This window comes from Chlamydotis macqueenii, chromosome 4 (assembly GCF_036417535.1).
Source record: "Chlamydotis macqueenii isolate bChlMac1 chromosome 4, bChlMac1.mat, whole genome shotgun sequence".
Lineage (NCBI taxonomy): Eukaryota > Metazoa > Chordata > Aves > Otidiformes > Otididae > Chlamydotis > Chlamydotis macqueenii.
This window is the reverse complement of record NC_141559.1, coordinates 15,574,113-15,590,180: the sequence shown is the minus strand read 5'-3', so window position 1 is coordinate 15,590,180 and position 16,068 is coordinate 15,574,113. Positions and strand designations below refer to the sequence as shown.

Sequence of the window (16,068 nt, the reverse complement as noted above, 5' to 3'; positions counted from 1 at the left end):
GCTCTCTGAAAGACTCTAAAATGTGTATCTCAAGAGGATCATTATCAAGACTATTTCTGGCTCTTTCAAAGCTCTAGTAAAATAAACCTTTACCCTTGCTGTCATCACCTCTCCTTAGAAGGTGTGAAGGATCTTCATGTTTTCCAAGGGCTGCTTTCGTGGCCGCCTGCAGAAAACCACAGGGTCAGAGAGAAGCTTGCACAAACTCAGAGTGCAAGGATGCTGTTAACTTTCCACGCAGCCTTTGCTGGGGATCTCCAAAGTGACCTAGGAAGGGTACTTTTCAGTGCATGTTTCTGCACAGAGTGTCACTGAGCTGACTCGAAGTAAAAGACTAAATAAATGCTGGCTGTCAGGCTTCAACAAGCTTCCTCATCAGGTGCAAATGGACAGGAAAGGCTTTCTTCCATTTGCACCTGATGAGGAGGCATGTTTCTCCCCCAAAAGCTGGTGTGTGCCACCCTGTGTTTTGTTCCCGTAGATCAATTCAGCGTTCTTTGAATCAATGTTCTCCACTAATCATAGAATCATAGAATGGTTAGGGTTGGAAATGAGTTACTGCTTTTTATTTTCAAATTGAAACTTAAGATCTACCAGCAAATATTTTGTCATCTGAGAGATACCAAGTGCACAGAATCAAATTTCTACATTCCTAAACAAGAATGGTTGGGTTTATATCAGGGGTTTCTAGTTCCTAGAAGGAAATATAACACTGGGAACTTTTGCTGAGATTAAACAGGAGACAATACTACAGCATGGAGGAAGAGTTTCTATTTTTGGCTACACCCTTAAGGCAACAGAGGGAGTGTATGTCATGGCTGCAGTGGCAGCTAATGAGCGGATATACAATATTAATTGCAGTAAGTGTAACACACCGAACAATCTATCAACTTCTATTTTCTTAGCAGCTGTAGCTTAGATACTTGTGACTAACACCTCTGTCTGAACGGGCTGCATTTACCTATATGGCGGCACGTAGAGGAATCGCACCACCTGTGTTGTGCAGTCTGGGCTATTTTCTCCTGCGCCCACCGCTGTAGCCCTGCTTTCGGCGTTGCAGATATTCAGATGATTGTCTTCTTCCTGCTGCTGGAGGGGCTGACCCAATTGTACTCAGCTTGCACCAGCACGAAGCTGTTCTCCCGGATCTTTCGGAAGTGCATCACCTCCCCGTTGTCTCTGACGGCGATGACGTCGGGGTCCGGCTCACTGAAGGAGACCTCCGTCCGCTTGTGGCAATGCTGGGCGCAAACACAGCGCATGGCAGCTGCCAGCACCAGGCCCAGGGCGGCGGTGCAGACCAGGAGGATGCCGAGTTGGGCTGCTAGGAGTCGAGTCCCTCTGCCAGGGTCTTCCCCCTTCCCAGGAACAGCAGATTCAGGAGCTGGTCTGGTCACCCATGGCAGGGTATTCCCCCTTGCTGTCTCTTCCTCCTCTTCCTCGCCCCTGGCGCCTGTCTCCTCTGGCTGCGGTGCCAACTTTCTTTCTGCCATTTGCCTTGAAGCCGATGACAAATTGCCGGCAGCGTCGGCATCGCCAAACCAGGCTGTTGTCACAGCGGCGTCACCCAGGTGAGTGTATGCGTGCAGGGCAGGAGGAGATGCTGTCGCAGGCGGGGAGGCTTTCAGGATGGTCCTGCTCTCCGTACTGGCCTTTGAAAGCAAAAACACAATGAGATGTGCAGTGAGGGAAGAGAAAGGGGGCTGGTTAGGTTCTCACTACCTACATCATGATGCAGTTCAGCTCTCTATTTGTGACCCAGGTGTCCCCCTGGCCTTGGAATAACCCTAGTGCATGCCCTGGTTACTCAGCAGCTTTTGGAAACTTAGGCAGATTCAACCCCTCTCTGTCCTTATCAGAATTGCCACGGGAGGGACACGGCACTGGGCGCTGGTCCCAGAGAGGCGAGACAGAGCAGGTTGAAGGGGCAGAGGTGAGGGGCACAGGTGGAGAGGTGGTGGTACTGGCATTTTTCACAGGTATTGTTATCACAAAAAAAAAAAAAAAAAAAAATCACTTAGCAAACAGTTCCTGCCTTGAGTGGTGCCAGAGTCATGCTGAAAGGACAGGCGTGATCTTCCCGGTCAAGCTTCATGTTTAGGGTCCCACTGGGATTCGGTATCTCCCTTCTGAGGCTATGGATCAAATCATGGAGTGGAGGGACCCAGGACATTTGGGATGGCCTTTGGCATCAGTGGATTTGGGGCAGTCACAAACAACCTGTGAACTTTCCTCAAAGCCCATCAGGCTTTCTCAGTCTACATAGCCAGTTTGAAACCTGCTGCCTCTCAGTGTTGCTTAACCACCCATTTTAGTGGGAACAACTGTTCTTGCGTGCTTCTGTTCCTAGGGGCTCTGCCTGGTGCCATGCACCTTATTTTATCTGTCACAAAATGACAGCCACTCCATGCTAGTTCTGCAGGCCAGGCTTCGCTGCAGATATCATCCAAGAATAACTGTGAAACCATCATACAATTTAGGAGGCCCCCAATGAATTTTTCCCTTCCCACTGTGCACCTGAGCCCACATCCAAAACCCACAAAATTATACTGGAGGTTTTTTTGTCTTTGACTCCACTGAAATTTGGATCTGGCCCTCAGTAGCTGGCACCTTTCCAGCCTGTCCAGCCCAGCAGGCTTTTTCACACGTCCATTAATTACACCAGAGAAACTCTCACCCTCTACCATCATTAGCGATTTCTAAAGCTTGCTGGGTAGACAGTGTGACAGGAGCACAAAGCTGAGGTAGGAGCCCTGGGAAGCTGTGAAGCAAAGGAGGGGAGAGTCAGAGCATCCTTTGTGGAAGAGACAGTTTCTAAAGGTGCTAGTAAAATACAGTAGTAAACAAAAGACTTCCAGTGGCTGAACTGCAAACTATAAAGTAGCTGGCTGGCAAAGTTAAGATTCTGTGTGTATGGATCACTTGCCCTCAAAATACAAACACCATACTGTAGGGATATACTGCAGGATTTGGGACTTTGGGATAGAGAATGGAATTACCTCGCAAGTCCTTGCCCTGTCTCACCTGATTTCTCCTTTCTTTTTGTACTTCTCTTCATTCTTGCCTTATTTCTCAATATTTTTATTTTGTTATGCTCTTCTGGTCATGCTTTGCACAATAACTTGTCCTTTCCTTTGGTTACCATCTTCTATAATTTCTCCACTTCTCTCCATGGAGGCTGCAGTCCTTTCACACCTTTCTGGGCTTCCTCTCCTGAGGTCACCCTTTCCCAAAAGGCACTCCCACCTGCTCAGCCTGTCTGCCAGTTCCCACTCTCCCAGCTGTCTCTGGTGAGTGGACCCAGTGCCTGTGGCTCACCCCATCACCATCACCACCACCTCTGCCTTTCTGGTCCGTCTGGCCTCCCAGACTGACCCTGCCCTTGGAAAGCACGTGGCTTCTTTGGCCATCCTCAGGAAAGATGAAGTCTTTGACCTCTGCTGAATGTAATGGGTGGTACCTATCCAGCACCTCTGAAAACGAATGTCTCAGCCTTCCACAGGAATAAAACACACGTTTCCAGCCCAGTAACATCCAGCAGCCTGTAGTCATGTGTGCATATGGAAAATTAGATTGTTTTTACAGTGAGGCTTTTAAAAACCCAGGCAGCAGGCTCAAAAGGAAAAAAAAAAGATCTATAAAAACCAATTTCCAGTTAAAGTAAAAAAAATTAAAACTCTTAACAGTCTCAATGTAGTTTTAATCACTTAGGAGACCTACGCAGGCTGCTTGGTGCTGTGATTCAGTGGAGAGTTTTTATCCTCATCTTCCCTTAGACCTTTCTGTCTTTGGAGAAGACATCCTGCCCCTCCCCGCTGCTTACCTGCCAGTGTTCTTTACACAGCAAACACACGCCTGGGGTGGCAGCACTGGCGATGCTTCCTGCCCTAAGGGACAGACAGAGGACAGGCAGGGTTGGCAAGTGAGACCTCTCGCTGCGGCTCACAGACGAATCCCTGGGCTGTGCATCACTGGAGAAGCGTGCCGCTCCCTAGAGCAGCCTCAGGATGTGCGCAGTCACACAGACCATATGGGGCTGTATTTTTAGTAACACCTGACCATTATTCCTATCCCCATCATTTTCATCCGCAGTATGAGACGTTGCATGAAAGCTTATGTGGCCCAAACCCTCTAAGACTTCTGAGCAGATGTCCTCAAGGCGAAGTTTCATAATTACTTGGAATCTTTTCTTCCTTTTCCCAGCAGATGGAAAAATAGGTCTGCTGCATTCATTGACTGTTTGCATGCACTTTTGGAGAAAATATTGTGGCAATCAATAGCTTTTATCACGTTCTTCAACCACCTGGCCAGTCCTCCGCTGGGCTGAGCAGCGCAACATCGGGTTTTTAAGAGTTTTGGATTTTGTCCCTGTCACTGTCTGTAACGTGCAATCTCCAAAGGATTATTTCTCAAAATTTCAGCAAGTGAACACCCTCTCGCCTCCCCCCCCAGCTGCAGACACCTTCCTACGTGAACTCTTTCTCTCTCCACAAGGAAACTAGTACTACTTTCCATCCCCAGAAGGGCTGGAGAAATAGCTTTTCCCACCACCTAGTTTACCCATCAGAGGTGCTGTAGCTGGAGGTGGTGTCATGGAAGAGGAAACTTTGCAAGGCACCCATCGTGCCAGGGTCTCGGGTGGGGAGCGACGGCTCCAGCCCCCAGCCGCTGGACCTGCTGCTCCTGCTGGATGCAGACCGCGGAGGCCGGGCTGGCTGCTTTGGCTCAGCGACAGGATGAGCATCTGACCCGACACTGAAGCCTGGCTCCGGTGCCAGCGTTGCCACGATGCCGGTGGGGCTGGCAGGTGGCGCAAGGGTGCGCAGCGGGGAGCCGGTGGCAGCCGCAGGAGAAGTGGGACCTTGTCCAGCATGGAGACAAAACAAGAAGCAGAGAGAGAGGAGCAGAAGTCTATTGTCTTTGGTTTGTTTATTTCAAATCCCACTTGGTGCTAACATTTGCCAAGAAGGATCGTAATAGTGATTTTTAAATTTATTTTCATGTCACTTAATTTTAAGTGGGAACCCAAATTACGGTCAATTCAAATAATTAAAACTCAGTCTTTGTGCCAAGCCAAAAATGTTGAGAAACACGTCTTATTTGGGTATAAGTAAATTCTTGGAGCATTTTACTGACTAAAGGCTGTGTAAATACAACTAAATACATACCTGAAGGGCAATAGTCGCATTTAGAGCCAAATGTATTCCTTTACTTAGACAGCATTGCTAATTGCACTTGCTTGTCTCCAGGAGCTGAGATTTTAGTTAAAGTATGTTGTATTTTAGGGTTTACATTGAAATTGTAAGATCTGGCAACCCTATTTGTCTTTCTAGTATCTTCCTTGCGACTGGCTTGAATGCTGACCCATGCCCTCACTTCAAGGAGTTTGCCACAGCCATTGCTAATGTCCCCAACGGCTACAGGAGTTAAGCAGGTCCCTCCAGCTTGTTTGAGTCACTTGTGTTCAACACTTGCCTGGAATAAGCTGTAAAACTGCTCTGTGGGAAGAGGTCAGTAGGAAACCCATACCTTTGCTCGCCGTATCTGTGGGGTGTGGGTCAGCCGGTTCCTGCGAAGGCACGGGGCTTACGGGGCTGGGCTTCTTGCCGCTGCCAGCAAGCATTTTGTTTTTCCCTCTCTGAGCCACGATAACAGATTCGATCTTTGCCCAGTAAACAAAGTATGACTGGACTATGGAGATGCTGTTAAAACATAATTAGGCAAGGATTTACTGGCTCTGTGGCATTAATAAAACATCCGACTGTTTAGCTAATCACAAGGACTGTATTTCAAAGAATTAGCCCATCACACATTTTGTATTACAAAGAAAAGATACCAGGTCCCATAAGACAGACACTGGGTGAAGAATCACCGCTCATAATTAAGATCAGTCAAAAAAATGTTTGGGAACTTAAACTAAAAAAAAAAATAGAAGGCTATTATATTCATTGCGGTGCTAGAAGTGCATTCGGAAAACTTGGACTAGCTCTGCTTATAATCTTCTGTAGGCAGGGAAACAACAGTGGTATTTACTAATTAAAACAAGTCAATGTAACTTGTACAAACAGCAGAATAGGTAGGGGGAAAAAAAAAAGTCTCTATTCTCAGTCCTCCGATATTTGAGCTTGCCTAGCCCTCTGCTTTTTGTCAGGTGCCAAAACTGCATTGGCCAACCTTTAGCTGTTCACCCAGAGAGCCTTATTTAAGCTGGAGATCTGGGGAGAATTTCAGCTCAGATTGCTCAGCTGCTTCTGAGAATTAGTTAAGGGGAAACCAACTCAGGTTTTCCTGTGCCAGATGACTCTTACAAGGCATTTTTAAGCCTAACAAGGAGTTTTTCCAGATGCTGTGATAGGGAGAAAAGGGAGAGGCTATCAGAAATCAGCTGGGAGGGTCAAAAGCCAGAGGGTGAAGGAAGTGTCAGAGCGAGTGACTAGGAATAGGCATTGTTGGGTTTATTCAATTGCTTGAGTTTTATGTGGTTTTAGTAGGATTTCCTGACCTGAAACAATGGGCAAAACTGGAAATGCTAAGCAGCAGTGTTTTTGTTTCAGTGAGTTTGTGTTGAATCATGATGAGATGCACAAGCCACGGCGCCCGTCAGGATGCTTATGTTTTGGGGAACAGCCAGGGATCTGGCCAAGCAGCTTCTGAGCAGTTTTGTAACGTCAAAATGTAACAATTTAATCTCTTCCAAAATAAAAAGTTGCTGTGCTTCCTCTAAGACAGCCAGTTAGAAAATGTTTATTTTAATTTCAAATTAGAACCAAAATACTTGGATAGTTTGGGACTTTAGTGCAGAACTGAGATGTCAAGTTTTGTCCCAGTGCTCACTCTCTCTTCCTGCTGTGACTAATTCTGTTTACATTTAACTTTTTTTAAAAACCACTCATTTTAAATTATTTTTTTTTAAAGTACTGATATACAAGATTATCCTGTAGGCAGGGAAGTCCTCTGGGCTGTGTTACTTAGAAAGACAGGCAACGCGATCACAATTCTCTCTTTATGTCTTAGTATTTCTATTTGTAAGTGCTTAGGCTGTCATCTTCCAGTGTATTTATTCTGAGAAAATAGTGACCATACAAATAAAAAGCAGCACTACCCAGCAAATATAAATGGCGATTTATGTACCAGCTGGGATACTATTGCAGCATTACATAAGTATTTAGCTATATAGGGTTCAAGATTCATAAACGACTGCTGGACAAGTACAATGGTAAAATAAAGCCAAGCCTTTAACTGAGAAGACAGAAATTCTGGTTAGGAACCAACATGTGCTTACAAAAACTTGATGTCTCCAATGGGTTGGTCTGGTGCTTTCCATACGAAGGACAGGTTTCTCTTCAGTGACTTGTCTGAGTGGGTGACAGTGTCGCCACCTTCAGAACAAGTCATCAGCTTGGAACCAGGAGGAATGAAGATGAATGTGCCAGCGATTTCATCGTTAGACACTTTGCGAGCTTGAAGCAAAAAGCCCATAAAATCCCGAGTGCTCCTCACTATCACTGCAAGACAAAACACGGAGCATGAAGGGATTCACCTTGAAGTTCTGGGCTGAATTGTTTGCAAGGGGGTTTCCAGTGCTAGCACTGAAGTCAAAAGAAAACCCTGTGCAACAACGATGACAACAACAGCAAAATCTTACTGTCTTTGTCCTCACCATCTGTCTTAGACATGCTGGATGCAGCAGACAGACTTTACCTTTCACTTTGTGGTATGTAATTGCACACAAAATTTACTTGAGTCTTTTCCCCACCTTGGTTATAAGCTGCTAACCACATTGCATTAGGCAGCACGCAGCCATTTTTAAAGAAGGAGGTTTGGGTACCACCCTGTGCGTATGCAAAAGCCTGGCTGCTGCCCTTGGAGGGGTTTCATTTTGCATGGAGATGAGCAGGCAAGCGGCCAGGCTGGGAAGCAGTGCCTCTCAGCTCTGTCTGTATCTGCCTCAGGAGTGGCAATGCTGGGGAAGGGCATGCTGCCCAACCGTCCCTAAGAGTCAAGTCCACTTAGTGCGGTGCAGAGGAGCAGGAAAGGCGACTTTACCCTCTGGAGTGCCTCTCACATGCCACTGCGTGTGATGCGGTCCGGTATGTGTTGAGATGATAGATAAATGAAACCCAAAGCATCCAAACCTACCAGCTGCCTCCAGCAAATTGGTCTGCACCACGGTGAAAACTTAGAGTCAGCCATCACCTGAGAAAATTTAAGCAAAGCACTGCAAACAGAATCCCTCTGTAAATACATTGGTTTCCTCATGACAAGAGAGGTGACGTAGCTCACTCAGAGCAGTTATTCTTCCCAGCCCTCACAAAGATTAATGCAGTCACTTGAGATCAGTTATGTGTTTTTCAGATGCAGGAATGAGAAGCTGTTCCTTACCTGGAACCTTGTCGCCTGGGGAGTAGAAGGACATGTTGGTATGGACAGTAATGTAGTTGTTGCTGGGGCTGTGCAGCTCCGCTCTCAGGTGCTGGGGCATCATGTCGGTGCAGGCAGAAAGGCTCGCGCCATGCGAGAAGGCGGCCGCGTAGGAGACCAGGCAGAGGGTTGTGCATGCCCAGCCGACGATGGCGACGTGGACTCTCCTGCCATCCTCCATCCTACGGCCGTAAAACAACGGGCAAGTTCAAAGCAGTGGCTTCAGCAGCCTGTGAGTGCACCTGGCGCCTTTGAATTAACTGACCTCCAGAGCTGCCCTTCCCACAGCCTTTAAATGAAGGAGAATAAATGATCTCTGAGGCTCACGGAGCTGCTTCAGTAATCCACAGAAGTTCACAATTTGAAGTAAATCGTTGAGGCTGGGAAGGGAGAGTCCCTGCAAGAGGATGCATTTCTTGCGAAGTGGCCCATGGAGGGAGTGGTGGGGGAACATTTGCTCTGAAAAGTCTTGTGGCATTTAGGAGGAGGAGAAGACTCTGCACGAGTGTGCTCAGCACCCTGTGCAATTCCCAGCCCAAATGTGCAACCTGATCAATGTGGGAAACCTCTACCCTAGACCTGCTGTGGGCCCTGTCGCTCACGGGGCTGGTTCCTGGCACAGAGCCTCTCCCCACCCACCGGCGCAGAGCTGTGTCCCACAGGGACACCGCACGGCTGCCCTTCCCTCTGGCCAGCAGAATCTGGAGGCACCTTGTGACTCTCAGACCCATCCCTGGCCACCCAACAGCATTTCAGCTTGTTCTTCTCGGTCAGGGCTTGCTGTTGCTGATGAGACAGCAGCAATTCTGTCTTTACATCAGCGCTGGAAGCCTGAGATAAACAGCCAGCCATTTTGGCTAATGCCAAGATTTCTCCCTATTCTCCAATTTTTGATCCAAGCAAGCATTTGTTTCTCTATGTGGTGGAAGTTTAGTATTTTGTATGCTGTGCCTTTAGAACCTCTGAGCTTTGGTGGCTGGCACAAAACACTTTTCCAGATTAGCTGGAGTATTGTGTTATTCTGATTTTGCAGAATGCACTTTTGAAAGTGAAGCTGAAGGAGAGTGTGTGGTACTTATTGTAATGGGTGTCGTAAGGCAGGTAGTGCTGCTTTTAATATAGCGCTTTCTAACATCTTCTTTTCAAGGTGCAGCTTTTCCTGGCTTAGATTTCATTCCGCTTGGTCAATAAGTAGATGTAAATAAATCAGAGGAAAGCAGAGGCTGAGGAGGTCTAGCTTACACCTCTGTCTCTAGCACTTCTGAAACTTGCAGGCTGCCTCTAACAAACCAGCACTGCTCGCAAAATGGCTCGTGCCCAGCCTGAAGCAGGGAGCAGACGGATGCAGTTTAACCTTCTACAGCTGAGTATCGTGCCTCTCCAGCCAGTTATGTGCCAGAAGATGCTTGTGGGAGTCACAGGAACCTCTGCTAAATATCTCGGCTCCTGTGGGACCAGCAGTGGGATGCGTTCTCCTCGTGGAGTCAGCCTCCCCTCTAGGCACACTGAAACCTCCCTTGCTGGATATGGTTTCTCACAGGAGCTCATGAAAGTACCACTGAGCAGCAGCTCTTTCCCTTGGGAGTTTCCCAAGCTGTGCCACCGTTTCCCATCCCTCCTCCGGCTGCCCCACTGTGCCCCTCACTGCTCTCACCCCACTGTGCCCCTCACTGCCATGCTCCCCAGGGCGACCCAGGATGGGGCTGCCGGTGCTGCCATCACTTACCTCGCGACACGTACGCCGACGGGCTTGCTGCCGCCACTGCCCTCCCGGCCTGCCGGAGACCCATCCTTTCAGGGACCTTCTTCCCTTTCTCCTCTAATGGGAAGCGCAGCAGCTGTTACTGCTAATACCCACCACCTACGGCAGCTCTCTGCCAGTGCCCAAATCCTGCCTTAATCATATTAGTTTTCCTCTTCACATCCCACCCACTTTTTTTTTTTTTTTTTTTTTAAATCTCCAAGCTTCTGCAATGAAAACAAAGGCAACTAGGGGGTGGGGGGGTGGCAGCAGCCATGGGGTTTGTGTGGGACACCTTGGGACTTTTTTGCAGAGGTGCAGGAGGATTGGACTCTTGCTTTCCTCGTTACCCTCCCCATGCTGCCCCCCCTTCCATGCTGAAACTTTGCAAAGCAAAGCCACGTTAGCCCCTCCCTCTAGGCTGTGACCCCTGAGCAGTGTGCCCTTCTCTCTCACACTTGCAGGGGGGTTATTTGAGCAGGAAAAGCAGAACTTTGCTAGAAAGGCTGCTGGGAAGGTACATCCCATGCGCCAGCCCTGCCAGGAGGAGCGATCAGCACCCCATGAACCCACCCGAGCCGGCACACGGACTAAATGTCCAATCCATGTGACTGTACCCTGGCACAGGAGCTGCATTTAAGTCCAAGCTGTCACCCTTGCTCCTTGCCCGAGCTATGCTGCAGCCGTGCTGGTGCCCGGCCACAGAGCCGATCCTGTCTCTGGGCTTTCCCAGCTCCTCCTCGATTCCGCCTCGTCACTGCAGACTGCTCTGGAGACCGGGACTCTCGGCCAACTCTGGTCACTGTCAGCAGGCTCGCCTCCCTCCATCAGGCTCCTTGCTCACAGTGGATGGAAATTTGTGTCCAATTTCTCGTCATCTTTAGAGCAGCCATCAGGAGATGCTGAACGTACTGCTGGCAGCTTGCGGCCCTGACTAGGGCTAGAGGAGCAGGGTAACAACCCCGTCGGCTGGCTGGCTTTTCTTCAGCCAGCAGACCCTTAAGAGGCAGCGTCAGATCTCCCAGGGCCACAGGGAGCGGTGCAGGAAAGCTATTAAAGATGGAGAGGCGAAAGAGCGTTTGGTGCCCTTTAGTCCTCCTCCTCCTCAGATAAATGTGCATCTGACGGCTGAATGAGTTTATGCTGGTGCTTAGGCCACTCTCCCAGCAGGACACCACAAAGCTCTGTCCAGACCCATGACAAAAGGAGATACATCAACACGTAGGTGACACCACCGCATTTTGGTGCAGCTCCAGCGGTGCCTATATTTGATCTTGCTCAGGGTCTGACCAGGGCGGGAGTCTGTCCAGAGCAGGCACCATGGTGACCTCTGCCCAGGTGACCCTCAAAAACTGGAAGCAGACTCATAGACACTCCACTTCTTAGTGCTGTTCCCATCAGCCTGCCCTGCTGGGAGTGAAACAAGATGCTGGGCTGGCGCTGAGGGGCTCTCAGCGGCCTGCTCCCCTCTGCATCTGACAGAGGCCTTGTATTCACTGAATTTCAAGACATAATGCAAGTCTTATAGTTTTCTCTCCTTTTGTCAGGGGAAGCAGAGAGTAGTTCAGGGGAAGGGAGGAAGAGTTTGCATGATCGCTTCAGTTCCCGTTTGTAGTTGCCCATACTTTGTATACACAAGAGCGTACCTTTATGCTGTATTAATCACTAATCCTTTCCTGAAACCAGCTGGTCTCTTACGGCTTTTCCTCACAAACTTACTCCTAAGCTAAACTATCCCTTGCTTATAAGTCCAGTGTAATAAAGCAGCAGCTCCAGACTTCTGACAATCTGCAGGGGAAACACCAAACACATCACAGCCATTCTGGCACAGTGGCCAGGTCTGAAAACTGGGGTATTCCGGGTAAGTGTAGGGCTTTGCATCACAGTACAGTGTTACAGCATTGCGTGGTCTTCTTCAGCTGCTGCCGTGCATTGGGCACACATTTTCATTATGCCAGCTCTGGTGAGGACCATTTCTCCACTGGCTTCCACCCGAAAAAGGAGGAAAAGCAGCAGAGTGCAGACCCTGAAGCAGCTGTGTCAGGTGTTCCTGGAGCTCTGTGCAGAGCTACAGGGAGAAGAGCTTCAAACAAATGAGACCCAGACCGAGCCCATCTCTAACAGCATAGGTTGTACCGCAGTGCTGAGGTCGCTCTGCTCGCTCCCGAAGCTGGTGGCAGTCTCCGGGCAGGGCAGGATGCGCTGCCGGGGCAGTGCTGTACCCAGGTTTAGCAGCACCAGTCAGCAGAGCTGCACAGTGCTGCCTGGACGCAGCGTTAATTGCTGGGCTGATCTGAAACACAGCCTTCCACAGAATTCATCCTCGCTGCCTGCTCTCAAGCAGAGGAACTCAGTGGCTTCAAAGCCGCACTCAAACCAAATGTCACAACCATCTCCTCCTTAGAGATGGAAAAAGCCTGTCACAGTCATTACTGTGACACAAGCACCTACCAGCCACCTCAAACCGCACGCTCGAATGCCATGTGACAGGCAGATGTTTCCAGTAAGAAATACAGCCTTCTCCATAGCCTCTGGTTGCATCACCCACCAGGACAGCATTGCCTCAGCCTTCTCTGCCCAGAGCTTGACCTGCTGGAGTCACTTGAGCTCAGCCAGGCTCTGCGTATCACTGACAATGGGGCTCAGACAGACACGAGAAGACCACGTGGCACTGTTGTCACTAGAGAGAGGTTTGCCTTTTTCCTGTCATGTATTTTTTTGTTGGTAGGAAGCTGGCAAGGAGAAGGGGACATAAGACAACTTACACCCTGCCTATTGTTTTCTCAGCAGCATTTGTGTAGTGGATGTCCAGAAGACAAAAACCCACAGTTGGGATTTTAAAACAGCACGAGGGAAAACTGTGCATGCTCTGTAATAGCTTGATAATTAAGATAGACTATAAACCATGTAACTAGAAATTTCATCAACGTAGTGAACAGGAAGATCATAAACCCAGTTACGTCTCAGGCTCTTTGATACCAACAAAGCTGGCAGCACCATTTTATTTAACAATATTTCAGGTTGTCTTTAAAACAAAGAGCCGTGGCTAACTGTGAGAAGAATGGTTAAAAACCCACAGTAGGAGACTGGTAAAAACCCGTGCCAGTCCCACAGGGAGAAGGTAGAGCAATGCCTACAAATTGGCATCTCAGGGCCGACCTGTGCGTGCCTGTGGCTCTTCATTTGGAGAGACTGGGGAAAAGAGCACGTTTCTCTGATGTCTAGTTAGGCGCAAGGCTGGCAGACGTACTGGCAGGTCCTTCTGTTTCTCTCCAGTTGGCTATTCTTGCTATTCCTCTATCACGCTTACTGAAGTGTGCCAGTGGACGCAAATGTTACTGCTGGGAATGAACAGACACACATACATACATGCCACAAATAATATGAGCCTGCTGCCCTTAAAAATTCAGCCTAAAAAAAAACCCCAAACAACCCTTTATTTTATTTGGTAACTGCTGCAACCTGGGCAGCGGTTCTGCAGTAGGGGAAGGGATTGAGGAGAGAGATACGGTGCAGGGCTCTTTCTGGACCTCAGTAAGAAAGGACCAGCAACAAATAGCTTAATGACTGCTTTAATAAGACCAGGAATAGAGACAGCAAGTAAATTGTACATCCCTTCAGATGTTGGGCATCTCGCATTCACGTAGCATGAGACAGAGCCCAGATGGATTTTTCTCATGGTGCGCTGTGCAGAGCAGATGCAATCCCATCCATGGAGAGCAGCTCTCCCTTTTCATCACTTGAGCTATTCTGTAATTTATTTACAAGAAAACAACCCTCTTTCTAATGGATGTTCTCATGAGAACTTGCTGCTGGTCTGTTAGATAAAGGCAAGGCCAGGCAGGTGGTGGAATTGCGGTACCAAGTGGAAGCTGCCCGCGAGCTCTGCTGTTAGGATGAGCTGGGCGGAGGTGCCCTCTGGGGGTCTGGGGGTGCAGCCCAGCCCAAAGCTGCTGAGTGGATCACCGACTCCTAAACATTCAAGGGTCTCTCAGTCAGGATCAATACAGCAGCTCAGGAAAAGCCTCCTCTGCCCAATTTCTCAGCCTTGAGAACAGTTTGGCACAGGAACCTGAGACTTTGAAACTGCTGGCTTCACAATGTTTGCTTTCAAAACCAACATGTGCCTGGAGCTGGCGACAGGCATAGGCTGGTATATTAAAGATCAGGCATTGCCTGTGTACCATCAGTCAAATGTTTGAAGGCATCACTTTGCAAACACTTTCATTCTTTCTTTGCTACTGTGAACAACACAGCTGATACCTGCAGCTGTGAGGCACAGCTGGTTTTTAGAGCTGCGTAAGAGACTTAGGACTTAACAGGCAAATCATATCCAAAAGGGCTGTGGGTAGCTGTTTTGTCATTGTAACATTGCAAAGAAGATACAAATAACTCAAATAATGTTCAGAGTGGTTTGCGTTAGATTCCCTTTGAACTAGGACCCGGGTGTAAACAAATTGTAGAACCGAATGGTCACCTGTGTATACCTTTAAAGCAAAACTTTCCTAGCATGCTCCGCTCCCTTTATATAGGGGCGCTACAGGCTTTAGTAGTAATTTGGCTTCTGGCTGCCCTGCCGTGCAGTGAGTACTTACCTCCTTCTTCCAGACTTGTTTTCTCTGGTTTCCACAGGATATGCTGTGCTACTGCTCCCAGCCAGGCTTTTGTTTAAGATGTGGCTTAGTTTGGCTTTTCAAGTGCAAGAAACTTAACACTGGATGTGGGGATGTAGCAAATCCAGAGTTACAGCTCTTCCTAGTCTGTCTGTGAACTGTATGTGTGGTGTGGGGGTGGGATAGCGGTTAAATGGCCTTGGTTTCATGAAGTGATCTCATTGCATAAAAGTACTATGTATGTGAATGCAGCTTTAGTCTTTGAAATACAATTGATTTTTGTTTCTTAGTTTTGGGTTACTTAATTTTGGGTGCATTCTTCTAAGACAAATGATGGACAGGCACTTGTAAGTTGCTTGAGGAATGTTTCATTGTCAGTCCTCATCTAGTTGAGCTTCATCAACAAGTAAAACTGTTTTATGTACAGGTACTGGGGCAAGAGCATTAAATGAGGCAACATGAAGGACATGAGCATTAGTACCTAATAGTCTTTTGTGTGTGAAGATATGTTGTGTTTGTAAGAGTGTATTTGTATCTCCCAATGGGATAAAGATTTTACAAACTGAGTCACTCTTAAGCATCAAGAGTTTGTGAAATACACCATTCTACTTTGATGTTTACATATGTATATAATAGGATGCCTCACCTTAAAACTTAAACTTTGGATAGTGTTCCATGTGCTCTTCTGAAAGTTGTCTGGCCAGTGTCTGATTTACTTGCAACTGGTATGTTGTCCTACAGACTATAGTAAGTCAAAACAAAATCCAAAAGGTAAGTAAAATTTAATTTAAGATGAATGTTTTATCCAACTCAAACCAGGCTACATCCAAACATTGGACTGCCTAATTGAAGTCAAGCTTAAATGTTCACTTGACTTAAAAACAGAGGCTGAAAATTTAATTAAGGGGCAGGGGGGAAATCTTGTAAAATGTACATAAAGGTCAGTGACTGTGGGAACTAAAATGTTTCATTTCCTTAGCTACTTTTGAAATTTTAATATGAATTACAACAGCTCATCTTTAAAGCAAATTTTCCTATCTACCTCACATAATAAATAGTGACTTCGTGAAACATTAAAAAACCCTCAGCATGTAAACTACATAGTGTTTTCTAAGTTCAGAGTTTAGTATGTGATTAGACCATCTGAAATAGCAGATCACAACTGAAAAACTTTCTATGACTAGACTTGTAGAAACAGAACTGCAGTTAAAAAGTTAGCAATGCAAACTCTCGAGAGTAAATCAAAGTCATTGCAAAATGTGTTGCTATAGATGGGTAGGTGGAGGAGGGGAG

At 47.6% G+C, this 16,068-nt stretch overlaps 1 protein-coding gene across 1 annotated transcript; it reads right to left on the bottom strand.

Annotated features, from left to right (window-relative positions):
- Positions 1-1,064: 1,064 nt before the first annotated feature.
- Positions 1,065-15,536, bottom strand: REELD1 (reeler domain containing 1). Its single transcript, XM_086747590.1, has 7 exons — positions 15,422-15,536; positions 8,383-8,603; positions 7,283-7,505; positions 5,530-5,702; positions 4,561-4,861; positions 3,824-3,887; positions 1,065-1,652 (listed from the first exon to the last, which is right to left on the bottom strand). The coding sequence occupies exons 2-7, from the start codon at positions 8,600-8,602 to the stop codon at positions 1,065-1,067; spliced, it is 1,569 nt and encodes a 522-aa protein (XP_086603716.1). The 5' UTR covers position 8,603; positions 15,422-15,536.
- Positions 15,537-16,068: the final 532 nt, after the last annotated feature.

Bases quoted from the DNA above. Each gene is read 5' to 3' on its own strand.
- REELD1 (XM_086747590.1), bottom strand. From the start codon at position 8,602: ATGGAGGATGGCAGGAGAGTCCACGTCGCCATCGTCGGCTGGGCATGC. The intron at 7,506-8,382 runs GTAAGGAACAGC...TTTGTCTTGCAG, and splicing joins CCCAGGCGACAAGGTTCCAG to TGATAGTGAGGAGCACTCGG. The intron at 5,703-7,282 runs GTAAGCACATGT...ATGTTTTAACAG, and splicing joins ATTGGAGACATCAAGTTTTT to CATCTCCATAGTCCAGTCAT.